Source organism: Dipodomys spectabilis, unplaced genomic scaffold (assembly GCF_019054845.1).
Source record: "Dipodomys spectabilis isolate Male_0828 unplaced genomic scaffold, ASM1905484v1 ptg000125l, whole genome shotgun sequence".
Taxonomy (NCBI): Eukaryota; Metazoa; Chordata; class Mammalia; order Rodentia; family Heteromyidae; genus Dipodomys; species Dipodomys spectabilis.
This window is the reverse complement of record NW_024870802.1, coordinates 15,770,530-15,797,694: the sequence shown is the minus strand read 5'-3', so window position 1 is coordinate 15,797,694 and position 27,165 is coordinate 15,770,530. Positions and strand designations below refer to the sequence as shown.

The following is a 27,165-nucleotide window of genomic DNA, read 5'->3' as shown; positions in this document are numbered from 1 at the left end:
AAAAAAAAAAACCACAAAAAACTGTGGAGGACTGGGAAGGTGGCTCAGTGGTAGAGCGCTTGCCTTGCATGCTCAAGGCCATGGGTTCGATTCCTCAGCACCACATAAGCAAAAAGAAAAAAGCCGGAAGTGGCGCGGTGGCTCAAGTGGTAGAGCACTAGCCTTGAGCTGAAGAGCTGAGGGACAGTGCCCAGGCCCAGAGTTCAGGCCCCACGACCGGACCAAAAAAAAAAACTGTGGAGTGAGGTGTGGCTCAAATCATAGAGTGCCAGTCAAGCAAGGATGAGGCCCTAAGTTCAAACTGTAGTACCTGCATGTATATAATAATAGCTTCAAGAGAAAAGAAAGTCTTCCAATTATATATATTAATCACACAAATTTATTATTTGATCTAGCTTGTAGGTTATATTTCCAGACTTTTATTTGTATTGTTTTTTCCCTTTAATCTTTGCCCACCAATATTTGAGCTTAATTTAAAACCATGTTGCCTTTATAAATTTTAACAATGGAATTGAGACGTTCAGTGGATGTTTTCAAGATATTAAATACAAATATATATGTAGTTTTTGTAGATGTGTATAAAGAATAATTAACACACACTAGTTAAACCATTAACAATTGACTCATTTTTCAGACTATCTTGCTAGTATATACATGTAATATATTTTAAAATTTTCTGTGTAGTTTTCATGTACTGTTGGAGTTTTAGGTAGATTGAGTTCTTGAAGAACTTGATTTTATAATTATATGATATAATGAGACATTAAAGCTCATTTGGACAAAGGTAAATTTAGAAAAATGAAGTCTGTCAGGTGCTGGTTGTTCATGCCTATATTCTTAACTACTCAAGAGGTTGATATCTGAGGACTTCAGTTCAGCGCTAGCTCAGGCAGAAAAGTCTATGAGACTCTTCAGTAAAAAGCCTCAAGTGGAGCTGTGGCTTAAGTAGTAGTGGGCTAGCCTTGAGCAGAAAAGCTCAGGGATAGGGCCCAGGCCTAAATTGAGGCCCCAGGAGCAGTGTGCACACGCATGTGCATGCAGACACATAGAGAGTCTAATAACTGTAGGGCAGAACCAGATGCGAAATAAATGGATATTTCCAGTATCTCACTGTATCTTAAAATCTTCTGTAGTTTTGCCTTGTTAGTGAAATAGGTAATGCTCGGAGATATCAAATATAACATGCTTTGCCAAATATTGTGCTTCAGAAGAAAAAATACCATAATTATATCTAATAATTCATTTATGTGTCTTGTATATCTGTTTAGTTAACATAGTCTGCTTCTTTGTTTTTAATACATTCAGGTCTCCTTGCTATTTTTAATATCCTCAGGTGTTTATTTGTGTTTCTACAGACGGTGTACTTGATCTATCCACTAAGAAAAGTCCATGTGCTGGCAGCACTTCCCTGAGCCATTCTCCAGGTTGCTCTAGTACTCAAGGGAACGGGTAAGGGAAAACATTTGTAGCCTTTCACAATCTTATATAAGTGGGTAAGGGAAAACACTTGTAGCCTTCTACAGTTTTATATAGATAATTCATCAAAAGTGAATCAGCCAGTCTCTCTTGTACACCTTTTAAAAAGCTTATTCTTTCATGTAATAATCTTTCAGGTGGCTCTCTTGTAATGTAACTTTTAGCAAGTAAAAGTTTATTCATGCTATCTAGAATTGGAGAATATAGAACAGTTTTGTAAGTTTAGTGCAAATGGTAAATAACCATAAATGTGCCAAGAATATGTCTTTGAGTTTTTTGTTGTCAAGTGTTTTGGAATGTGAAAAACAAACTAAAATAATTACAGCTTAGATGTAAAAACAGTATTATTTGTGCTAAAATTTGTTGAACGAAAATTGGGCTTCTGTATTTCACTTTGTATTTCTAGTGGGGTTGGTGTGCATGTTTGTTACTGTGTATTTGTTTGATTTTATTTGGTTTGGTTTTTGATTGTTGGTTGCTGATTTGAACTGCAGTTTTAACTCTAGCGGTTCAGAATATGTAATTATATGTATATTTTGATTAATAGCACTGATTGTAGATGTTGATGGATAACAATCTTATGCTTCTCAGTTTGATAACTCTTAGTGGACTAAAGTGAATTCTCTGACCACCTAATTTTATAGTGTAAGAATTGTCTAATTCTCACTTGTGCATGTTTATGACCATTTAGAAAAGTCAAATTTTAATGACACCTTATTAGATACCATGTTAGGAAACTTGTACCCAAAAGTGAACTTCAATTGTGATATGAAAACTAACTTTGGCAAGTTTAAATTATTTGATATTTAGATATAACCTTTTAGACTAATCAATATGGGGAAATTTTATTTAGATAGCAAAAGAACAAGTGGACATATCCGGCTTACTTGTTAATTTCATCCACACTGAAGAATTCCTTTAGTGACTTCCAAAATATTTGGCTTGATTTTTCTCAAGAATCCATCCTTTTCTTTTTTCTCTCATCTTCTATTCAGTCTGAAAATATCATTTGAACTATGTTGCATACTTTATTTTTAAAGCTTTTCTCTCATTGTGATCTACATATAAGTCAGCAGGGCCCCACATCATTTGGGTCTCACTTACATAACAAAGACACTTGAGTTGTTTAATTAAGAATGTATGTAGCAGAAGTCCAGTTGCAATTTGTATAAATGAATCCTTTGTTTAAGATTCACCTTAAGCGTGGCTGCCAGGTCTGTGTGTTATGTGGTTAAAAGTCACTTGTGTTCTTCCTTCTGAATGGGAATTATTTTCTGTTTGGTTTGTTTTATAGAAGACAAATGTACCAGAGGTACTGCCCATCTTTTAGTTGAGTAATCAGCACTATTTGTGTTAATGGTAACCCTAGAGTTTTGTAAAACATAGTTGGTTTATCATTGTTTATGAAAAATTTCACTTTTGGGCATACTTTCCCAGTTGCAAGTCATAAGCTTGATAAACTTTTCTCTTTGAAAAATTAAAACCTTACAAATTAACTTGGTGTAAGAGGCTTCAGAGCTATCCACTTAAAGTTTTAAAATAGCCATTTGGTATTTCAAGAATAAAAAGTTTCTTAACCTAAGAGAACTGCTACAAGATTATTTGCTTCTATTATTTGAGTAAAAGAATAGAATTTTGTGGGAAATATGTTATTTTGAAGAATCACAATATTCATATATATATAAACCAGTCATGTATTAAAATGAAGACGTGGTAAGTTATAATGCAGTGGGTTCTCTAAGTTTGGACCCCTAACCCTCCAAACATACTCCATGGAACTGGTTGCCATGCCCAGTCAATATAAAAAATATAATTTGGAATTATTTTATGATTAATGTTGAAATTAACTTGTTTGTGTGGTAAATGAATGTTATCTATGTGTTCCATCACTGTAAATAGTTTCAGTTTTATAGATAGTTGTCATGAATGTTGAACACATTGCATCAAAATAAATAATTTGGCTTACTCTTTTATTACTGTACTTGTTTAGTGGTAACGTCACATTGGTAATACAATTCTGTATAGATCTATGAGACTAATGATTACTTTGTAATTTATAATTAAGGTGCTATTTTCAAACAGTTGCGCGAAACTTTTTCTCCGAAAATTTGTGAACCCAACCAGAGACCAGCCAACAGTTTTAATTTTTCTTTGCCCAAAAAGGTCCTTTTTTTTTCTTTTTCGTTTTTGTGAACACGTTTTAAAACTAACTGCTGAGACCATTTTTTTTTTAATTTTAGAGAAAATAAAAAAAATAAATAACACAAAGTGATGTTACCCAAGCAAGGCCTTCTAATAAAGGAGTGGTCCCCTCACCCATCCCTCCCTACCTGTGCAAGTCCTGCTCACATCAGTTTCCTTCCATCCAATTAGGCGACCTGGGAGACCCAGCCAGTACCGCCCAGACGGACTTCGGAGTGGTGATGGGGTACCTCCAAGAAGCTTACAGGATGGAACCAGGGAAGGTTTTGGACACTCCACATCACTCAAAGTTCCACTGGCTCGATCTCTACAGATTAGTGAAGAACTACTGAGCAGAAACCAATTGTCCACAGCTGCCAGCCTTGGGCCATCTGGATTACAGAATCATGGACAACACTTAATATTATCCAGGGAAGCCTCTTGGGCAAAACCACATTATGAATTCAACCTCAACCGAATGAAGTTCAGGGGAAATGGTGCACTCAGCAACATCAGTGACCTTCCTTTTCTTGCAGAAAACTCTGCCTTCCCAAAAATGGCACTTCAAGCAAAACAAGATGGAAAAAAGGATGTGAGCCATTCATCTCCTGTAGATTTAAAGATACCACAAGTTCGAGGAATGGATCTTTCTTGGGAGTCTCGCACTGGTGATCAGTACAGCTATAGCTCTTTGGTAATGGGTTCACAAACGGAGAGCGCGCTTAGTAAAAAGTTAAGGGCTATTCTTCCAAAACAAAATAGAAAAAGCATGTTAGATGCTGGACCTGATTCTTGGGGCTCAGATGCTGAGCAGTCTACCTCTGGACAGCCATATCCCACATCGGATCAAGAAGGAGACCCTGGTTCCAAGCAGCCTCGGAAGAAAAGAGGGCGTTACAGACAGTACAACAGTGAGATACTGGAGGAAGCAATCTCAGTGGTTATGAGTGGAAAAATGAGTGTTTCCAAAGCTCAGAGTATTTATGGGATTCCCCACAGTACACTGGAGTACAAAGTAAAAGAGAGGCTGGGCACTTTGAAAAACCCTCCAAAGAAAAAGATGAAATTAATGAGGTCGGAGGGGCCAGATGTTTCTGTAAAGATTGAATTAGATCCCCAGGGAGAGGCAGCACAAAGTGCAAATGAATCAAAAAATGAGTAGGAATATTGTAGAGTGCCAATTACTGTACAAACTGGGTGAGCACTACTGCATCATTGTTTAGCTGTCATTGCTTGCATCTAACTTCATTACTGTGACACTCATTTCTTTGCAGATTTTGCATTGACTTGTGTGTACAGAGGTGAAAGGTGCATTCTGAATGTTGCATATTTTTAAATTTCCATGTGCAGTATGGCTCGGAATATTGTTTGGCCTTTTGCATGTTTCTCTACAAAAGAGAGCTGATTTACCTCACAGAACAGATACATGGAAGTGGACTCCTTGCCTGTAGAGCCTGCATGCTTTTCTTTCTTTATGTTTGCCTTTACTTTAAAAAAAGAGGAGAAAAAAGGCCTCTTTTAAATATCACCTGTGCTTTTTACTGGGAGCTTTATCATTGCAAATTGGAAAGCAATCTTATAAAATTATTCACATTTTTTCTACAGTTCAACTAATTGAAGGATTAAACTAAAGAAAATACAAAGAAGAACAGTGAACCTTTGAATTTGAGAAATTTGGTTATTCAATGATAAACACTTATTTGGGTCATTTATAATGATACTTCATCATTTTCTTCTCACTATTAAATTTGCTTAATGAATTAGCAATCTTAGTGCTCACCCAGAGGGGAAGGAGGTGGAAAATGTGCACACACTACCTTCAGAAATGCTTCAGTTAATTACTTTGAACACTACCTTTGCTGTGGTTTCATTTGAGATTTTCTAAGGGTAGAATTTGGTCTCACCAACAAGTGAGGACATAGCCTTATCTCATGGAGGACGAGCTCCCTTCTTACTCAGGAGCAGTCAGGGTACATTACATAAAATAATGGAGGATGCCTCGTTTTAGCAACTGTTTCTTTGTATTTTTCAGTCCTTTTACTGAATTGATTATGTGCTAACAACTGAATAATGTTGCAGCAATTAGTTGGAGATATTCAAGATCTGTTTAATGGGGATGAGAGAAATAGGGAAATACATATATAAGTAATTATGGTATAGCAAAAATGATACCTAGATTTTATAACTTCAGTAGTCTGTCCAATATCTCTATTCATGAAGCATCTAAGTTTTAGATAAGAGAAAAACTGAATCCCAAGAAAAAAAAACAGAATCCTAATATGACTCAGGTTGCATATCATTTCTCATGTAATTCAGTCAGGAGTTTATTGGAGTTTCTTTTTTAAGTGATCCAAATACTAGTACATAGTATTTTTTTCAAGGTTTTACTTAATTTTGTTTATCTGAAATTTTCTATGGTGTCCTACATAATATCCCCTTCTTTTTCTTATATTTAGCTGAATTTCATGGTTGTTTAGCACACGTATCAAGACCTTTCAGATCATAAGCACTCCTTGAAGGAATATCTAAGCTTTTTTTGAAATGGGCTTTTAAGATTATAGTAATTAAGTTTGGAAAGTTTACTTTCTACAGTTTTTGCAAGAAAATCTGATAAGTGAAGCCCATCAATTCAATATCTTTCTATGATCATATTAAAATTACTATTTGTGCAAAACAAAATCCATACCATATACACTCTGTATTTTTATCTGCTGAGAATAGTGATTAGGCCCTTCTAATGCTTAACCAAAACCAAAAAACATTGCTGTTTCTGTGTAGCATAAAATCAAGCATGCCATGTTGATTAGATTAAAGTTGGTGATTTCAAATGGATACTAACAATTTGAGAAGTAGTAAGTCCAGGTATTCTCAAGGCATAAATTCTGGCCTGGAAACTTTGGACCTATTAATTAAATTAGGTTAAGGATAGTTTTCCATGTGTGTTCAAAGGTTAGGCACACCATTGCTGTTATTAAAATACATACACTGCTCATTCTTGACACAGTCTGGGCGTGGTTCTCTTTTTGATTTGGTTATTTTGTATAGCAGGTTAATCAATGGGTGACTGAACCTGTTTCCCCTTAGCTTTCTAGTCCCAACAGAAAAAGCAGTTTTGATTGAGTAATATAGTATGTAACTGCAATATTTTCCAGCCTAGCTGGAAGTTGCAGTAAAAATGCATAATGAAATGTATGTTTTTCATCTGCAGTTGAAGGAAATTGAAAGTTTGCTGAAAGCAAAGGGCTAAGTGTATGAAGGAACACCTCCTTCGTTCCATACTCAATTTGTCAGGACACATTTCCAGCCATGGCAACTTTTTGCATAATGTTTGGAGTATTCACTAACTCAGAATTGCTGCAAAAAGGTTCTTGGAGAAATTTATTTGTGCTTGCTTTTATCACCTCTCAGAAAGAAATATTAAAGGCCCATTAAAAAATCTGGCCCTAAAAGATGAACTTTGTAGAATTTTACTGTTGAGAGAGGTTTAATCCTATGTGGTAGTCTTTAGTGATGTATGAATTGAGTTATGTAAATTTTGTCATTGTAGTGGACACGGAGTGATCATTTTACTAACATAAATATTTTCTATGTGTGTTTCAGTGGATGACAATCGAGCAGCAGAAGAATGGTGTGCCTACCCTTTAATGCTGCAGTTTAAATAAGAGAACTTGTATTGTGTCATTTCAGATTGTAGGCTGAGAGTTGTAAATAGTGAAAATTTGAGTATTTCTATTATTTGTTTTGGTTAGAAAGTGAATTTAAAAACAAACCAAACTCTAAACTTTCTCAGATTAAAAGTCCTGAGACCTGAAGATTGTAATATTCATGTCTGTGAAGCTTTTAAACATTACACTTGAGTTCAGTCATGACTTGATAATTCAGGTAAATTTTCCTTTCCAGGAAGCTTTTGAATAAGCATATTTTTCTCCAAAGGTCTCTTTCTCTTTTTCTCTTCTTTTTTATTTTGTTGGTGTTGAGTGTAGATTATTTTAAAGCACTAATTGCATTACATTTGTAATTGCAATATAAAATAGCCATTATTGTTTTGTGAAGCATGGTTGAAATTAGATAGTGGTCCCTTTTAAATTTCATGAGCCTCTCAAGAAAAAAAAACCTTAAAAAAACAAAAGCTGCTGAATATTTCAAAAAGATTATATATTTTACCTTATTGTAGTTTTTGTAAAATTAGTTTGTAATATTCAGGTGCACTTTTAATGTTAAATTTTGTGTTCAGATTTTCCATTGTACCATGTATTTCTTGGAGATGGCTCATCACATCGCTGGCTGTCGTCTTTGTGTCGCAGTGATTTTTTAAATATTTGATTTCTTTCTTGATTTGCCACTATATGGTATTGGCACTTTCAGTGTAGATATTCTTGTTTGGGGACATCTTTATAACTTTGTAATAGAAATTGGTCTATTCGCATGCTCAGTGTCTGCTAATCAGAGTTTTGCGTGGCCCAAACAACAGTTGACCATTTTTATGGTATGGAAAGTGTAGTTCATGACTGTCACAGAAGCCTTTATTCGTGGCATTTTCTAGTAGAGGGATAGATGATGACATTACTCAAATAACATTATTTGAACTAATTGTAGGAAATAATATATTTAAAATAAATTCTTGCGTTTTTAAATGAGAGAACATTGATATGGTAGAGTAGATAAGCTATAGCACTATAAAATCAAGAACACTAATTCTGAGGAGGATAACTAGTTGGTGTTTTATCATTAGCTTTCTTATTTTGGAGATATTATACTCATCAAAGTTGACCTAATACAGTATATTGCATTTCTTTGTTCAGTAGGCTTACAAGTGATTCTGAGTTATATTTGTGATGAGCTATACACTTTTTTTTCTGTTTCTTAAATACCATGAAGGACAAGGTCTCTCTTTCAGGAAAAATAATTTATATTTATGTATAATACTTTTTAATATAAGTTTGTTGTTATTCTGAAATTTAGATGTTGCTTGATAAAACTTTGCTGCAGCAGATCTTGAATATGAGTAAGGCTTTGTGTGGTAGTAGGGGTCCTTATGTGAAGTTAATTACTGGTCAGTTCTGGTGAGCAAGCTCAACAAGTGTGAAGTGTGTATTAGCTTTATTTGGTACACTTTTATTTTACAATATTGAAGTGCTTTAGAACTATGGTTATTTTACATAAAACCATTACCTCAACTATTTGGCATTTCTATTCCCCAATCTTTTACCTTAGCTGTAACGTGAGCTATATGGGATCAGATAGCAGAACAATGAATGATACAATGAGATGATTAATTTTTGGTTTTCTGGAGAGAACTCTAAATTTGACTAAGCATACCTGTTAAGACCTTTATTATAACTACCTTCTGTCATTAAGCAGTACATGTTAGCCTTTGAGCTGCTAGTAAGCTGTGTTTCTCCTACTCCATGTAAACACATGGCATAGTCTTCATGATTCTCTCATTTCGTTGATAACCCCCACCCCAATAGTGAAGCTTGAATTTATGTGATTGTTTTCTTAAAACAGTAATGAGTCAGTTCAATGTCAGAAGCTGAAAGTATTTTGAGTCATTACAGCACATATATAACAGGTTGTTATCAGTTTATTTAACAGCTATTATCTTAAAAGGTTTCATTTAAAGCCACTCATTTTGGCTTTTGTAATTTTTTAACCAAATACCTGAGGTTGTTTTCATACGAACCACTCATTTCTATATATTCAGGTTGCTGTCATTGGTCATAGAATATGGATAGATCAAATTGCCCCACTTAATGTTTTATAGAAAATTGAAAGTTATAGGCTAAATTTTGGCCTTCATGAAGGAAGGTATCAAAGGTTTTTTTTCATGTTCCCTTTCTATTAGAATTAGGTTTTTATTAATACTGTGGTCAGGCCAGTGTTTATTAAAAACTTGATGGCTTTAGTCATGCAGTCCACTTAGGAGACCATTAATAGCTATATAGTAATTTTTTTAATCTGTTTTCAAAATCTACCAAAAGGGAAAAAAAAAAGTATAATTGTGGTACATGGATACCGCCAGACTCTTTGTTTTTAGTTGATTTTGGGTTCTGTCCTTGGGACTTGACTAGGTTTTGTGAACATGCTGACTGAGGAAATTCTTTGCATATCCTCTTTTAATCCAAATAAAAGGTTACATGTGACCTTTTAGAGAGTCAAACATTAACTCATAACATAACACTATAAGCTGTGTGTCCTAAGTGTTAAAGGAGATTGGGAGAAAGGCATGGGATTTAGGATGGGCAAGTACATAGATCTTAGAGAAGAGTCTAAAGATTATGCTCTGTTATACTAAAAGTTAATTACAGGACAGTGTACTAAAGTTGGGCCATCTTCATTTTTGATAGAAAAATATTTTACATTGAGAAAGAAAGCTAATTTATGTCAACTTGGCAAATAATAAAGCATAAATTCTGCAACTATTTGGGGGTAATTTTAAGGTTTCAGTTCATTTAGAGCTGTATCCATAAAAGCTGTAAAGCAAGCACTTTTTAGTTAACTATAGATTTATTGGACAGATATTGTAATCATAATATTTAATCTTTATTGTTTGAATGTGGAAATGAACCCTTTAGTCCTTGAACTGTTATTGAACAGGCTCAAGATGATCTTTTAACACTGGAAATGACCCTACACACATACCAAAAACAACAAAACCCTAAAGCAGTTAAGACTTATTTGAAGGATCCATACCTCTTAAACTTTTTAGATTTGTCTTGAGAAAAAAATTACGAACCCGTAACCAGTATTAGTGCAGTCTTGGGTTCCTTGTTCTGCATAATTGCACCCTTTCTCAGGTATGTCCTGAAAACGTAAATTTTGAAATCTCTTTGGAGATTAAATTCTCAGTGGATAGTGTGTGTGTATGGGGAATTGGGGGTGGGGGGCTGGGCATAGCTGGACACAGGACACTGACATAGTAGAGCAGGGATTTTTAACAGTCAATAGCCAAATAGAATTTCAATCTAGAATATTTTACCCCTCAGAATGAGTGAAACCATTCCTATTTGGTAAATACCTGGTGCTACACTCCTAAAAATCTTATCTTTCACCCAGGTGACTTTTCCTGCTTGGTGGAAGGTTATATAGTAAACTTTGTTGTCATTAGGAAAGCACTTGTCCAAAATGTTTTAAGTACTAGAAAAGGGATAATTCAGCACTTTTTCTGTTGCAACACTAAAGTCTTAATTTATCTTCAGAGTCTTAGGTACTGTAAGTCTTAGGATGATTATTTGAAAATATGAAGCATATAACATAATATGGAGTCTGAATCACATTTTTATAAATCTTACTTTAACAAAGAAACCAGTAACATTTTGTACCTGTCTAGCAATTCTAAGTGATTGCCTCATTTTTCTCATTTTATTAAGCATTTCAAGCTTAAGAATTTGGAACTTGAGAGGTGAGGGGAAAATGACCTCAAGTGAAAAAGCAAACCATTTTAGAAAAATAAATCACCAAGAAAATGGGTAGGGATTCTCTCCCTTTTGAAGTCTTCAGGGAATGAACAGTATTTAGAATCTTTGGCTGAAATTCAAGCCTTTTTACTGTAAATTTTTAATATTAATTCACTGACATGCTTTTTACATCAGAGGACTGTAATGGATCTTAATGTTTTTAAGTTGTGGAAGGGTATATTTCTAAATGTGGGTGGGATGATTAACTAGGTTAGTAATACCAGCATTAGTAAGTTTAAGGAATTTAGTATGTAATAGCAAAGTGTTTGATTAAAAGTCTAATCCTATATTGCTAGTCAAAATTAGTTACATTTTGATCTAGGAAAGATATAGTCATTGGATATTGATAGACTGTGCTGTCAGAAAACCAGACTAAGATAGAAACCTTTATCTGACTCCCACATTGTTGCTTGTTCTGATGGGATGTATCCTTTAGAGCAGCTTGTTGCTGCTTTGAAAAGAATGCATAAACGATTAATTAGGAGAGTTTGCATATAATTCTTATAACCTCCACTTTAAACTCTCAGACATTGGTATTTTATCAGTCCACACTGTTAAATAAGACTAATGTTTTTAGAAATCCAACTTGTACACACTGTTTAAAAACCCTCAGGGACAGTTTACACACTCTTCTCACTCAATTCAGGTACTTAGATGCTATTCTTAAACCTAACAGTGACTTGTAATTTTCTGTTTTGCTTTTATTTTGACGTGCTGGTAGCACATCTTTGATGAATGTCAACTTAAAAAACTCAGTTCAGGTATCCAGGTATAACTCAGCCAAACAGATTTTAAAGCTGCATATAACTCTCCAGCACACGGTGCCTCACACTCTTATAGTGGCATTCTATATATTCAGTTATTACTACTGAGCAGATAATATGGGGGTTCCTGTTAACAGTGTATTTTTTAAAACGTGCATAAATGTATAGCCAGCACACACAGACACACATGCACACATGGTTACACTATATATTTTTTAAATGCCACTAATAGCCAGCACAATTAAAAGACATTCCTAACTGTGTCTGTAAACGAACAGGCGTAGTTCCTCTTTAATGTGGCTCTTGCTTCTTCACCATAACTACTACTAAATTCAAGCACTGGTCCTTGGGTGTCTGACCTCTACATTCTAGTTTATGCAATGTCTCCAGAGAATTCTGTGCACTGGCCACTGTGATAGAACCATTGGGCCAGGAGTGCTTTGAGTTTATCAGTAGTGATTCTGCCAAAGTTGGTGTTTTAACATGAGTATGTAAAAATGTCAAAAAAATTAGCAGAGGTCTAAACCTGCGTATCAGGAGACAATTATGTCAGTGTATTTTATAGCCTTTAAAAACCTCAGTGACAAGTTTCTTCTGATGTTAACACTTGGCTGTTAACCTTTTGTTTTCTACAGTACTACCTGTGGTGAACAAAATAGGTTGGTTACCCCTCTGCTTTAATACTTGATATTTTACATCCTACAGAATGATCTTCATATATAAAACTATAGCCTTTGAAGATAGGAAAATCAGATTTATATAAGTTCAAGTGTCATGCAACAAAACAGGAACCCCCTAAACTCGTATGGACCTCATTTCAATATACTGTTTACAGTTTGACGGAATTGTATAATTTAATATTTCTCTTGTACTGTAGTTTATATTTATTTACAGATTTTTTTGTACTGTGTGATTTTGAACTTTTTGTTCCTTGCTATGATCAATGTTTATGTAGTAGAGCACTTATGATCACAAATTAACATTTTTGGTTTGATTGCACTACATTTTTAAATGCAGTTCTGATTTTTGACTGGACTAAAATAAGCTGTGTCTTAATGTATGTGATGAGTACTTAAAATTTTAATCCATGTGGTCCCCACCCCCTTTTGCATTGTATGTCAGAAGCACTAGTTATTTTGTGCATGTGTAAGATTTAATGGTTCCATTGTATTATTTGACCATGACATTTTGGAGAAACATTCCCAGCTGTAATGTTGTGTATGGTAGTTCTCACTGGATGCTAGACTTTCAAAACCACTATTCTTCTAATAAATTTTGTTGTGAAAAACTGTTTTAAAAGTTCTGTTTCTACTTAAGATTTTAGTATTTTTGAAATTTTTTCACAAGGAGAGTTAGATATATACTGTTAAATGCAATCAGAGTTGATCTTTTTTTTTTCTGTTCTTTGTGTGTGTGTGTGTCAGTTGTAAGGCCTGAACTCTGGGCCGGCATGCTCTTTCAGCTCAAGGCTACTGCTCTACCACTTGAGCAGCCACAGTGCCACTTCCTGCCTTTTCTGTTTATGTGGTGCTGAGGAATCGAACCCAGGGCTTCATGCATGCAAGGCAAGCACTCTACCATTGAGCCACCTTCTCACCCCCAGAGTTGATCATTTTCTGTGATAAATCTTTCCAAATGAAATCTTTTAGATTAGTATATGTTACTGTTACAAAGTTAGAGTTCAAGTGAAGTTTTGTATTCAAGTCTAATACAGTCTTAAATCTCATTGCCTCTATTAATTTGATGCTCTTTCAGTTTACTTCCAGTGAAATACTTACTTTAATCTTTTCAGTGGGTGCTTTGGCTCACGTCTGTAATCCTAGCTACTCAGGAGGCTGAGATCTGAGGCTTGTGGTTTAAAGCTAACTTGGGCAGGAATATCTGTCAGACTCATCTCCAATTAACCACCAGAAATCAGAAAGTGCGCTGTGGTAGAGCACTTGCCTTGAGCTGAAGAGCTTAGGGACAGTGCCCAGGGCCAGAGTAAGCCCCACAACCAACCAAAAATTTTTTTTCAACTTAAAATATATATATTAATTTATTTTTATTTATTTTTTGATCAGTCTTGGTCTTTGAACTCAGGACCTGGGAGCTGTCTCTGTGCTCTTCAGATCTCAGCCTCCTGAGTAGCTAGGATTACATGTATGAGCCACCAGCCCCTGGACAAAATTTAGTTTTATGGTTTTATTCAAGTAAAACTTCATGCTAGAATTGTTTGCCACAATTGCTAATTTTCATCTGCATAAGTACAGAGATAATATCATTCAGTTAAGACTATTTACCTATGGTTTTGTTTTGTTTTTGGTCAGTTGTTGGGCTTAAACCTCAGGACTTGGGTGCCATCCCTGAGCTTTTTCACTCAAAGCTAGTGTTCTACCTCTGAGCCACAGCGATGATTTTTCTGGTGGTTAATTGGAGATGAGTCTTTTTTTTGGGGGGGGGGATCAGTTGTGGGGCTTGAACTCTGGGCTTGAGCACTGTCTTTGTGCTCAAGGTGAGCGCTCTACCACTTGAGGAGAGGAATCTTATACACACTTTTCTGCTCAGGCTGGCTTTGAATCTTAGTCATCAGATCTCAATCTCCTGAGTAGCGAGGATTTACATGCATGAACCATCAGCAACCAGCAGTACTTGTAATTCTTAAGAGAATACTGGTCAATATTTATATTGTGCTATTTGGAAACTAGAATGAAACTAATGATGCTTTGAATTATAATGTGGTTCTTGGTAAAGTGGTTAGGAGAACTGAATTATAGTTTCTATAGATTATAAATTTGGGCAGAATATTCCAGAAAGCTATTTTCAAGTTTATGATGTCATTTCATGTAGGCAGATTATATACTACCCACAATAATATATAGACATATAGATGTCTATATTATATACATATATACATGCATATATTATTGTGGGTAGTTAGTATAGCTTATCTCTTGGGTAATGCCTTTTACCTCAAGACAGACTGATTATTAAGCTCTTTCTGCCTTTTGCTTTGGTGTTTATAAAGTCAAATTTTTGTTGGTACTTTTGGTGTGCTTTTTTAAAGGCTTCATTGGTTTCCCTTGTTCACTTATGCTACCTCATGTACATTGAATATAATGACTGCATTTGTTCATCCATTCATGTGCCCATTCCTTGTTTCTTGTCCCCTCTTGCCATTATTAACTAAACTGATATAATGAATTTGATTTTGTTTTAGTGCTCCTGTTGAAATTTGGCTCTTTGTTACGACCTTTTAAAAGAAAGGACTTCTTTTTTAATTTTTAAAAATTTGCTGTTATTGTTAAGGTGTTATACAGAAGGGCTACCATTTCATAAGTCAGGTAGGAAGGACTTCTTTTAAGCTAGAACTTTTTTTTTTTCCCAATTCTGCTATTTTGTGATTAATTAGTGGATCCCTATTCGTGTGTGTGTCTGTCTGTCTGTCTGTCTGTCTGTCTGTCTGTCTGTCTGTCGTGGGGCCTGAACTCTGGGCTTGGGTGCTGTCCCTGCACTCTTCAGCTCAAGGTGAGCACTCTACCACTTGAGCCACAGCACCACTTCCATTTTTTTTTTCTTCTAGTGGTTTATTGAAGTCTCACAGACTTGCCTGCCCAGGCTGGCTTTGAACGGTGATCCTCAGATCTAAGCCTCCTAAGTAGCTAGGATTACAGACGTGAGCCTTAGGCTCCTGGCTCATTTATCTTTTTAATTAGTGAAGTTAGTGTGTTAGACTGAATGGTTTTGAGAGTTTTAGGCCTCATTTTAATTCTGAATGTTAAAAGTGTGTGTGTTGGTCCTGGGCCTTGAACTCAAAGCCTAGGCACTCCCTGAACTTGTGCACAAGGCAGGTGCTTTACCACTTGAGCCAGAACACCACTTTCTGTTTTTGAGGGTTAAATGGAGATAAAAGTCTCATGGACTTTCTGGCCTTGCCTGGCTTTGAATCACAATCCTCAGATCTCAGCCTCCTGAGTAGCTAGGATTACAGAGCATGAGCCACTGGTGCCAGGCTTGTAATTAATTTTTTTAATATAAGAAGTTGTACAATGAAGTTACCATTCAGCAAATTAGTTTATAAGTATAATGCATCTTCATCAATGTCACCTCTTCATAATTTTTCCACTCTCAGCCCTACCTCTTCTCTCACTATTAATTTCATAGGATAAGCATTGAATATTATGACTACATTCTCTTCCTCTCCCTTTTCTCTCCATTCATCTACTCCCTTCCCCTTGACCTCCTCATCTTTCAAGTGCCAGTTTTCTGGTATTTATTTTGTTGGACTCTTCAGTTTGTTTTTTTAGGGAGTTTATATCATTTGAATTTACCCCTGCAAATACAATGCCTCATTAATACATTTGTGTACACTTCATACATTTGTTTACTTGTATGTTTATAAGTGAACCCTTCCAGTGTTGAGCATAACACCTGTTAGTGGACTCACCACACTTTTCAGCAGACTGTCATTTCAGACATTTCAACATTTCAGATTTTTGTCTGGCATATGGTATAGCTATGATTTGAAAGGGGATTGAGGATGGATTTTATGTTTTCATTTTTAAAAATCAAGCCAAATTAGACACTTTGTACTCTATATCAAGATTTTCTCTCCACTTTTGTTTTCTGGAAACATCCTCCTGAGTTAGAACTCAAGTAGTAGAGGTAGGCTGGTGCTCTGCCCTCTTGAGCCACACCTCCAGTCTTCTATTTGCTTGTTATTTGGGGAAGGAGTCTTCAAACCACATTCCTCTAAAATAGCTTAGTTGTAGGTTTGAGCCACCAGTGCTGGGTGGAACTGCCTTTACTACTATGATTAACTTCTATGCAGACATCCTTCACTATGACTGTTGGTTTTATCCGAGCAAGAAGGATATATTTTGTCATTATCAAGAATGAAGAAGTAGGTATCAGGGACAATTCCTGAATCCATCGCTCCCAAGTTCTTGGTGCTTATGCTTGACATTTCATCCCTCAAGACACATAAATTGTCTTACTGTAAAATAACCATTGGTTGTGTACCATTTACATTAACCACAGAAATGTTTTTCTTCAAGAAATTAAGTATTGAGATATTGACTACTTAGGCTAGTTCAGCTGAGTCTAACCTCTGATCTGGTAAAACATCATTGAGTAAACCATTAAAGATAGGGTTGTGAAACAACAGGATTTTAAATTATGTCTTTCAAAGTTTTTATGAACATTTATCTTATCCTCTTACCACACCCTTCAGAATTAAGCTTGGTGCAGAAGATAGACAAAGTGATCAAGGCCATGCAGGCCATTTCTCACCAACGAGATGAATGAAAATTCAGGTAGTTGCAAGTCAGCTTCCCCCCTTTTCTTTTATTTCCCTTCTTCTAGTTCACCAATCCCTGTGATATATTACTGGCTTTTTAGTAGTGGTGTTCAAATATTAATAATGCTTGATAAATAATTCAATGAACTATTACCAAGGGATCTCTTTGTTGAAACAAGTGATTTCAGCATCTGATGAATTTTTGTTCTTGTAAAGATCTTATTTGGTCAGGTATGAGACTTAATGTGATGCTAACTCTAATTGTCAAACTGAAACAAGCATATTCCCTTAGATGGAGTTGAAACAATGGTCTTTAGGACAGACAAACATGTCTGAATCCCTACTCATGGCCTAAGAGAGCCTAAAAGTTAGTACAAATGTTGCATTTAGGCTCTATTAAAGACCTAAGGTTACTTAGAAAAACGAATTTTAACTAGCCTGCTGTGGGTAGTTAACATCTATAATCCTATACAGGAGGCTGAGATATGAGGGTCATGGTTAGAAGTTAGCCCAGGCAAGAAAGTCCATGAGACTGATGTCCAGTTAACCACCAAAAAGCTGGAAGTGGAGCTGTGACTCAAGTGGTAGATCAGTACCAGCCTTGAGCAAAAAAGCTAAGGGGTAACACAACTAGCCTTGAGTTCAAGCCTCATTACCTGTACCATAAAAGGGAAGAAAAGTGAATAAAACCAAAGGTAAAGACTATCTGTTTAAAATGCAAAACTGGGTAACACTTGTTCTTAAATATGAAAAAATAGTAAAAGGTAAAGACTATCTGTTTAAAATGCAAAACTGGGTAACACTTGTTCTTAAATATGAAAAAATAGTAATAGAATTAAATGCCCAAATGAAAAGTTAACCTAAACTTGGGTCCTGTTGGGGGAAAATAGAAAAAATAATAAGATAAGAAGCAGGAGTAATTTAGAGACCTAGCCAAAAGTGATTTTATTACTAGAGTTGTAAAGTTAGCTCTTATAACATTGCCATTTAATAATACCTGGACAAAGGTTAGTATTAATGTTCAGGCTCCCAGTCCAAGGAAGCTACTGATGGGGTTCCCACCAAATATCCCAGATCAAAGACTTAAAAACATCTCAGCGTGAACAGAACAAAACTCACCAGACACACACAAACACCTTCCATAATCTGGGAACAAAACAGGGTTAGCACATCCCTGATGTTCCTTTCTCCCCTTCTTTTTTTGCTAGGAGGAGGAATGATAGGAAAACCTGAAATATAGTCCCTATCTATACTCAGGCAGTTTATACTACTTAGTAAAGTAAGACACAAGACAGATTAAGTCAGCAAAAGGTATGAATGGGAATCTAAAAGACTTATAAAGATGGATAACTATTTTACTTATTAGATTGGAAAGAACCATTTATCTCTATTATCTCTAGTCTTCCCACCCCCACCCCATCCCCTAATCTTGGGGCTTGAACTCTGGGCCCTGGGCACTGCCCCTGAGCTTTTGTGCTCAAGGCTACCACTCTACTACCGAGCCATAGCTCCACTTGTGTGTGTGTGTGTGTGTGTGTGTGTGTGTGTGTGTGTGTGTGTGTGTGTGTGTGTGTGTGTGATTAATTGGAGATAAGAGTCTCATGGACTTTATGGGTGTGTGTGTGTGTGTGTGTGTGTGTGTGTGTGTGTGTGTGTGTGTGTGTGTGTGTGTGTGTGTGTGTGTGTGTGTGTGTGTGTGTGTGTGATTAATTGGAGATAAGAGTCTCATGGACTTTCCTGCCCTGGTTGGCTTTGAACTGCAGTCTTCAGATTTCAGCCTCCTAAATACAGGCATGAGCCATTAGAGCCCAGCTCCGCCGCCACTACCCCCTCTCCCCTCCCCCCAAAGCAATTGAGATTAAGCAACAGATACAACTAATCTGGCTGCTGCTGCTTCTTTTTTTTTAATTAAAATGAGTTTAGGCAATTTTCCACTTGAAATTAACAATTTCTCTTGAGTCCACACCTGTAATCCCAGCATTTGGGAGGCTGAGGCAGGAAGAACATGAGTTCCAGGCCAGTCTGGGCTACATAGTAAGACCCTGTCTTTAAAAAGCGGGGGAGGGAAAAAGTCTCCCTGAGTTAGAAAAAGAGAAACTAAAGTAGTCTTGAGCACCTGTTCTTTTGTGTTTCATATATGTTATGTAACATCTCTCAAAATTCCCTTGAGATACTGATATTCAGTCCTGGTTTACAGATGAGGAAGCCAGGGTTCATAGGGATGAAATAACTTGCCCAAGATGCTTGCTGTGAACAATAGATAGTCCTAAAAGTGGAATCCTGGTGTCTCATGTTCCACCACCTATGTTCACACTGCCAGTGGAGAGCAGAAAGATAATGATGCAGGCTGTCTGGGGTAGGCCTTTCTCCAAAGACCTCTTATTACTGGGAGGAAAACGTCAAAGGTAGAAGAGAATTACCCAGAAGATATCAAATACATCCATTCAACATGCATTTATTCAGCTCCTCTCCATCCTCTGCCATGTTTTATACACAACCAAATAATCTGAGGAATTACAGTACAGAGGGAAGAGAGATACTAACCACTCCCAGCTGTATGGGCACATTAAACCCAGACATGTAGAAGCACAAAGCAGTTTGTGAAGTCCTTGGCAGTGTCAGTAGGCATGCCTATATCCTGTTTTGAATCTAGTCCTGCCAACCCTCACTATCTAGATTAAGCTCTAAGAGTTTGCCCTAGATAACTTAGGAAAATACTTCATGGGGTGGGGGTGGGGGTTCTTTAAAGTAAAATGACTTTTATGGGTGTAGTAAAATGTTCATTGAAGGTCTAGGGAATGTGATAGGTGGAGCTTGTGTGAAAACATTCTGCTACTACCTTGCATGGACAAAGTTTTATCATTTACTGTGCAATTTCACATTTATTGCCTCACTGAAAGGCTAGAAAGCAGAACATGGCTTGTCATACTGTTGTTCAATGTATCCAAAGTGTGAAAATACTTGTTTCTGTTCATCCATGCCCCAGGAAAGGGAAAAAAGCTTCACAAACCTGTTTGTAAAATTGGTCTTGCAAAAAATTATCTTAAAACTATTACATTCTAAGTACTTTTTTTCCTTTGGTCAGTCATGGAGCTTGAACTGAGGACCTGGATACCCTGTATTCTTTTTGCTCAAGTCTAGTGCTCTCCTCCTTTGAGCCATAGCGCCACTTCCAGTCTTCTGGTGGCTAATTGGAGATAGGAGTCTCACAGACTTTCTTGCTTGGGTTGGCTTTGAACCATGATCCTCAGATCTCAGCCTCCCTCCTGAGTAGCTAGGATTATAGGCATGAGCCACCGTCACCTGGCTTCTCTGAGTACGTCTGTACCAAGACTTCCCATAAAACCAATGAGTATTTAACAGGAATACCTAAATGCAAGCAAAAGTACACAATGAGTAGCCCCTATACAAAATGCTTGGGGCCAGAAGTAAGAATATCAGTTGGTTTTTTTTTTAGATTTTGGAATATATGCATATGCATAATGAGATATCTTGGGCATAGAACCCAAGTCTGAATGCAGAAATCATTTATGTTTCAGATATACATACAGTATGAAGGTAGTCTTGCATTTGTGTGTATGTGGTGGGGGGGGGGGCGGAGTGTATGCGTGTGTGCACATGCATGCTGGTCCTAGAGCGTGAACTCAAGGTCTGGGTCCTGTAACTGAACATTTTTGCTCAGGAGTAGTACTCTACCATTTGTGCTACAGCTCCACTTCTAGCTTTTTTGTGTTTAATTGGAGATAAGAGTCTCCTGGCTTTTCTGCCCCACTGGCTTTGAATCAAAATCCTCAGATCTCAGCCTTCTGAGTAGTCAGGATTACTAGTAACTCACTCACAAAGTTTTAAATAATTTTATAGAAAGAACAAAGGTTCATGATAAGGAATTTTCTACCTGGAAAATGTTTTATATTTTGCAACATTTTAAAATTTTGGATTGAGGTATACAGCTTGTATATGTTAAGTGGAGTTACTGTTGACAGTTTGTATCTTTTGGGGAAAAGTAAATATTTTCAGAATTTCATTTTATGAGATAAACAGTGTTTCTGAATGATTACTTGAAAAGTATGAAAGAAGGGCTGAATATGAAGATGACACATGCTCTAACCTCAGCTACTCAGAAGGTAGAAAGAAGGAGGACAGGGACTTATCTGAGCAATAACTACAGCAAAAAAAGTTAAAATGGCTGGTAACTTGACTCAAGTGTGTAGCACTTGCCTAGCAAGTGTGAGACTGAATTCAAACCCCAATACCACCAAAAAAAAGGTTAATTAAGAAAGTGTAAATAAGGGCTAGCCAAGTAGTTAAATAGTGGAGCACTTGTATAGCATATGAAAGACACTGAGCCTTAATGTCACAGAAAAAAAAAAAGGAAAAAAAGGAAGTATATTGTCATTTAAAAAGTTGAGGAAATCTGGTATGTAGCTCAAGTATAGCATCCTGGGTTCAATCCCCAGTGCCAAAAAAGAAAAGACCAAAAAATAGTTTAAAATGTTGAGGATATAATGTACTATCCTTATATGTTAATTGGGTACAGATTATTTATTGAGTCAAAAGTAATCAGGCACTGGTGGCTTACACCTATAATCTAGCTACTCAGAATGCTGAGATCTAGAAAATTCATGGTTTGAGGCCATCCTAGGCAGTAAAGTTCATCAGAGTACATCTCCAAAATAACCATCAAAAAGCAGGTCTGGAGGCAAGGTTAAAGTGATAGAGTGCCAGTCTAGCAAACATGTGAGACCCTAAGTTCAAACCCCAGTACAGGACCTCCCTTTAAAAAAAAAAAAAAAAGTGAATAGCAGGTTTGGAAGCAATTTTGTCCATAGCACCCACTCTCTTTACAATATGAGTAGTATCTGGTGAGTTTTATGCTATAAAAAAGTGGTTCTTTGGGAAACAACCGTACTAATTGATTCTTTCTCTTTGTCTATCTAGTGATAACTCAACAGAGCCTGTAGCAGTAGATTCTAACAATCAGTCCAAGTCTCCACTGGAGAAGTTTATGGTCAAACTGTGCAGTCATCATCAGAAGCAATTCATTCGTGTTCTGAGTGACCTGTACACTGAATCTCAACCAGGCCCTGAGGACCTGCAGCCTTCAGATTCTGACATGATGGATACATCCACTTGCAGTTCTGGTTGTGCCCAGCTAATCAGCAGACATAAGGAACAAGATTCTGTATGTCTTGATAGAAAGTCTCCTACTTCTGTAGATTTGTTTGTAGATTCATCAAGTTCTCAAAGTTCTCTTCACATGACTGAACAGATACTGAAGGAACCTCCTCCTGAGATAATCTCTATAGATGAAAGAGAAAATTCCTTCACCATTGTCCAAAAAGATTCCTCTGAACTTCCAGCTACTCAGTCTGATTCTGGAAGTTCAACAGATAATTCTGCTGTGGGATACCTCAGTGCATCTAATTCTTCATCGAGTTTCCACCATATCTCTAAAAGCTCAGAGGGACAAACCACTGGACAGGAACAAGACACAAATGCAAAACCATGTGAAGATGGTAAAGACCATATGCAGAGTTCACCTTTGGTAGAAAGTCTAATCACAGTGAAAGGGACAGTTGAAAATAATGACGAAGGCAACAGCTGTGTTATTTCTCCAAGAAATTCATTGAAAGCTTTATCAGAAGAGACATGGGACTCAGGGTTTATGGGCAACTCAGCTAGAACTGCTGACAAAGAGAATGCTTTACAGTGCAGTTCAAAAATACCTTTGTGCCAGGATTTGGAGGCAGATGAACAAGACACAAGGCCAAAGCAAGAGTACCATCGTCATTCACTAGGAAGAAATAAAGTAGGTTACTATTCACATCCCAGTGACAAGGCCCAGTTTGATCATTCTAAAGATGGCTGGTTAACCCCTAACCCCATGCCAGCTGTGCACAAAGCTTCTAATGGACACACAAGAAACAAGATACCAAATTCCATCAAGACCGCTCGGAAAAGTAAAAGGGCATCAGGATTGAGAATAAATGATTATGATAACCAATGTGATGTTGTTTATATTAGTCAACCAATAACAGAATGCCACTTTGAGACTCAACGATCCATATTATCTTCTCGGAAAACAGCCAGAAAGAGTACCCGAGGGTACTTTTTCAATGGTGATTGTTGTGAACTGCCAACTGTTCGGACACTGGCCAGAAATTTGCACTCCCAGGAAAAGGGTTGCTGCTCATTACCGACATCAGAAGTGGTTTCGACTCCCAAGCCTTCTCTTATAATTCCAGCCCCTAGGCATATGGTGGATATACAGCCTCCAAGACAAGACAACCCTGAAGAGTCTGGTAAGGAAATAAGAAGGGAAGAGAGAAATGCAGACCCTTCATCTGCAAAAGCCTGTCAAGAGCCTGAGGTTTGCCCCAGGATGTGTGAACCAAATCCTAGCAGTTCCTCCAAATCAGGGGATACATCAGCCTCCAGCCAAGTAGGTTCTCTCCCTGATGAGGTCAGGCCAGAAGGCAATACTGCACTATCCACTCTCACAGCCGATACAATGTTTTTCCCTAAAGGAGACCAACAACCAGTTGTCCTGCTAGATGCAGAGCAGATGAATGTACTTCAGGACTGCCATCTGATTCCCACCACTGAAAACACTTCTAGGAAAAACCCTGAAGATATCCTTACAAAGTCTCAATCTTTTCCTGAAATAATCAGCAGAAAAGAAAGTCCTCTATGCCCAGGAAACCAGTGTTCCCGTGTGGATATGGATCCTCCTCTGAGTCTAGGACAGGCTGATCACAGCCAAAGCCTCAGTACTGAGGTCCAAACTACAGACACTGAGGAGCTAGGTACTGATTCATTCCTGCGGCAAAGCAGCACTTTCACTAATGGAAGTCCTAATGAGATTAAAAGAGGTGAAGCAGCAGGTACTACAGGACAATTGGAGGGAGAGAGTGATAAATACTCATCAGAAAAAGATAGATGTGATCTAAGCATTGACCCATCTGAAGAGAATCTGGACAAGAAGAAAAGAGGCAAAAAGTCCCTTGAGGCCTCTGATAGGTACCTAAGAAGTCCCCTTCCAGAGTCCTCCTCTTCTGATAGCTGCCTGGAGAAACAAAGTTCCGATTCTTCCTCTGCTTGTCCTGAGGTCAAGATTTCTAAAAGCTGTGATGAAAAGCATTCTAAGAAAGAAGAGGACTCTGTTATAACAACACCACAAGGCATTCCAGATGACATCACCTATATAGAAAACTTGGAAAACCCAACTGTCAGTGAATGTCCCTCTGAGAAAGATGCTGAGCAAGAGGATGAAAGAGGTGGGATCATCACGAGGCAGAGTTTTAAAAACATTCTAGTAACAGAAATCAAGAAGGAAGAGAACATTCTTCCTAGCAGTGATCTCATGACTACAGTTGCCCAGCCTCTCCCTGGTGAGAGACTAGAAGTATATGTTCAGTCTAAGATGAATGAGGGAGATACTCACATCCAGTCAGAAAGCAGTCCTTGTAAGAGGAACCCAGAGCAACCAGAAGACAGGCCAGAACACATGTCTGCACAGGATTTGGAGGCAGTTGAAAATGAGGTAGAAAGTGAGGACACCCAGCATAGAGATGATACTAGCATAGCTTCATCTAGTTCAGCTGGGATGTCAAATAGTCAAGGTAGTGACACTGCTGGGCCACCAAAATTGGGAGCAAGGCCTAAAAGATTGATCTCTTCAACCTACAACCTGAGACATGTTCATTCTGTAGATTACTTGGATACTACAAAAGTGACAGCAGTAAAGGAAGCTGCACAAGTAAACTCCATGCCAAAGGAAAGTGCTTCTGACAGTGTAGACCCCTCAGATGAGGATGATGAAGACACAGTGGATGAACAGCCCAAATTTGTAGAGTGGTGTGCTGAGGAGGAGAACCAGGAGCTTATAGCTAACTTCAATGTTCAGTATATGAGAGTTCAGCGGGGATGGATCCAGTTAGAGAAAGAAGCACAGCCAACAGCAAGAGCAAGGAAAAAGTTAGATAAGCTGAAAGATATTTGGAAAAGCAAGAAAAGGTCACGGAAATGTAAGGGTTCCTTGGAGGTTCAGAAGTTTTCTCCTGTTCAGATGCTGTTTATGTCAAACTTTAAGTTATCTAATGTTTGTAAATGGTTCATGGAAACAACTGAAACCCGATCTTTAGTCATTGTAAAAAAGCTCAATACACGCCTTCCAGGAGATGTCCCACCTGTCAAACACCCTCTTCAGAAGTACTCTCCTTCTAGCCTGTACCCGAGTTCACTGCAGGCTGAACGATTGAAAAAACACTTAAAGAAATTTCCTGGCGCTACTCCTGCTAGGAATAATTGGAAAACGCAGAAGATCTGGACTAAACTTAGAGAAAATTTTAACCAAGCAGAGCCAGAGGGCAGTGTTGATGTCAACCTCAGCCCTAATTCTGAAGCCAGCCTAGAAGAAGTCAAGGAAGGAAGAAATAGCCATCCCCCCACAAACCTGCCCACTCCAGCTAGCACCCGAATCCTTAGAAAATATTCCAATATTCGAGGGAAGCTCAGAGCCCAGAAACGATTGATCAACATGAACAGTCCACTGGGCATGGCTTCAGAAACCAAGCCAAGTCGGAAGACTGTGTGTATCAATCCTTTGATGTCCCCAAAGCTCGCCCTCCAGGTGGGTGCAGATGGATTTCCTGTTAAGCCCAAGAATGCTAAAGGTGTAAAGAGAAGGAAAGGGAAGCAGAGGCCTGAAGTCTTGCTTAAAGCTGAAGGTCAAAACAAACGTAGGAGAATAGAAGGGCGCAGTACTCAAGACGGTAAGGATAGGGGCCTGGTGTCAAAAGCTAAGCGTGTGGATGGAGCCACCCGAATTACTGCCAAGAGGCCAGCTGCAAAGAACAAAAACAGCCAACTGCCTAAAAAGATGTCTTCGAAAGAGAATAAAACAAAGATTCCTAAAAAGACCCCTAGAAAGAGCTTCCTTTCTTCTAGGAAAGAAAAAGAGAATACAAACAAAAGACGTACCCAGCCTACTGGATCCTCAGAAGCACTGAAACCTTCAAAATCTACCAGGCAAAGAGGGAGTGGTGAATCCCCATCAAGGCCCCAGAAAGCCTCCAACAGGAAGCCAAACAGTGGGAAGACGCACGCTAGACCCTTGACAAAACGCCCAGAGAACAATGCAACCCAGAGAAAGAGAAAGCTCAAGGCGAAGCCAGACTTTTCCCACAGCAAACGGAGGCGGGTGGATGCAAAGTAAGGGAAGAATGGCAGCCAAGAGAGAAACTGTTCTATAGAAGTAACCTTTTATTTTGCATTAACTATATCTGCTTTTATAAGCTTATCAAGCCTTTCAAGTTACAGTTAATAGAAAACACCACAGTTGGAGATGTCAGAAAATGCATCTCAGGTAGAGGAGGGAACTTGTAGAGTCCTCTTCTGAGGCTAAGGGAAGTTATATATTATATTCTGGTTGTTCCTTGGGTTTTAAACTTGGAACCAAGAAGTTTTCGTTTTAAAAAGTACAGTGCCTTATTTATCCTTTTTGTTTTAAAATTTACAAAAGCTAAAAAGCTGATCTATGTGATTAAAGGCTTGTATTTTATACTTGATGCACAAGCACTTGTACTGTAGCCAAGAAGACCACCACCCTGCATGAGAAAAGAGCTGTCAGCAGCCACCCTACCATGTCTGTCCTAGAACAGACTCCCCCTTTGCAAACTCCAGCAGAACTTCCCTCTGTCTTCTTCTTCTTCTTTTTTTTGTTTATTTGAAAGCTAGACCAAATTACGAGGATGCAGAGGATTTACCATTATTCTAAAAGATTAATACTTGCTACCCTCTTAAAAATCATATTCATTATTGGTCACTCTTCTCACTTTGGACTTTTTTTTAACTTATTTGAGAACATATTTTCTAAATTCTATGCCCATAAGAAAAAAGATATCACAACTGTTAATTTCGGTTTATGACCTCCAAAAAATATTTGTGTCCTCAAACTATTTCTGAGTCATCCTCTTCATTTTTGACCTTGAAGCCTTGCTAGCTCTCT

At 37.5% G+C, this 27,165-nt stretch overlaps 1 protein-coding gene across 4 annotated transcripts in view; it reads left to right on the top strand.

Moving 5' to 3' along the window:
* Lcor (ligand dependent nuclear receptor corepressor) overlaps positions 1-26,957 on the top strand; it is an 85,955-nt gene extending 58,998 nt beyond the window's left edge. For 3 of the 4 annotated variants that reach the window (XM_042689088.1, XM_042689087.1, XM_042689089.1), the window contains exons 7-8: positions 1,356-1,449; positions 22,095-26,957. In XM_042689088.1, the coding sequence (XP_042545022.1) occupies positions 1,356-1,449; positions 22,095-26,373 (4,373 nt within the window). In that variant the 3' untranslated portion in view covers positions 26,374-26,957. Of the gene's footprint in view, positions 1-1,355; positions 1,450-3,849; positions 13,168-22,094 lie in introns of those variants that run through there. The other variant, XM_042689090.1, reaches the window with a different exon arrangement.
* The last annotated feature ends 208 nt before the right edge of the window (positions 26,958-27,165 follow it).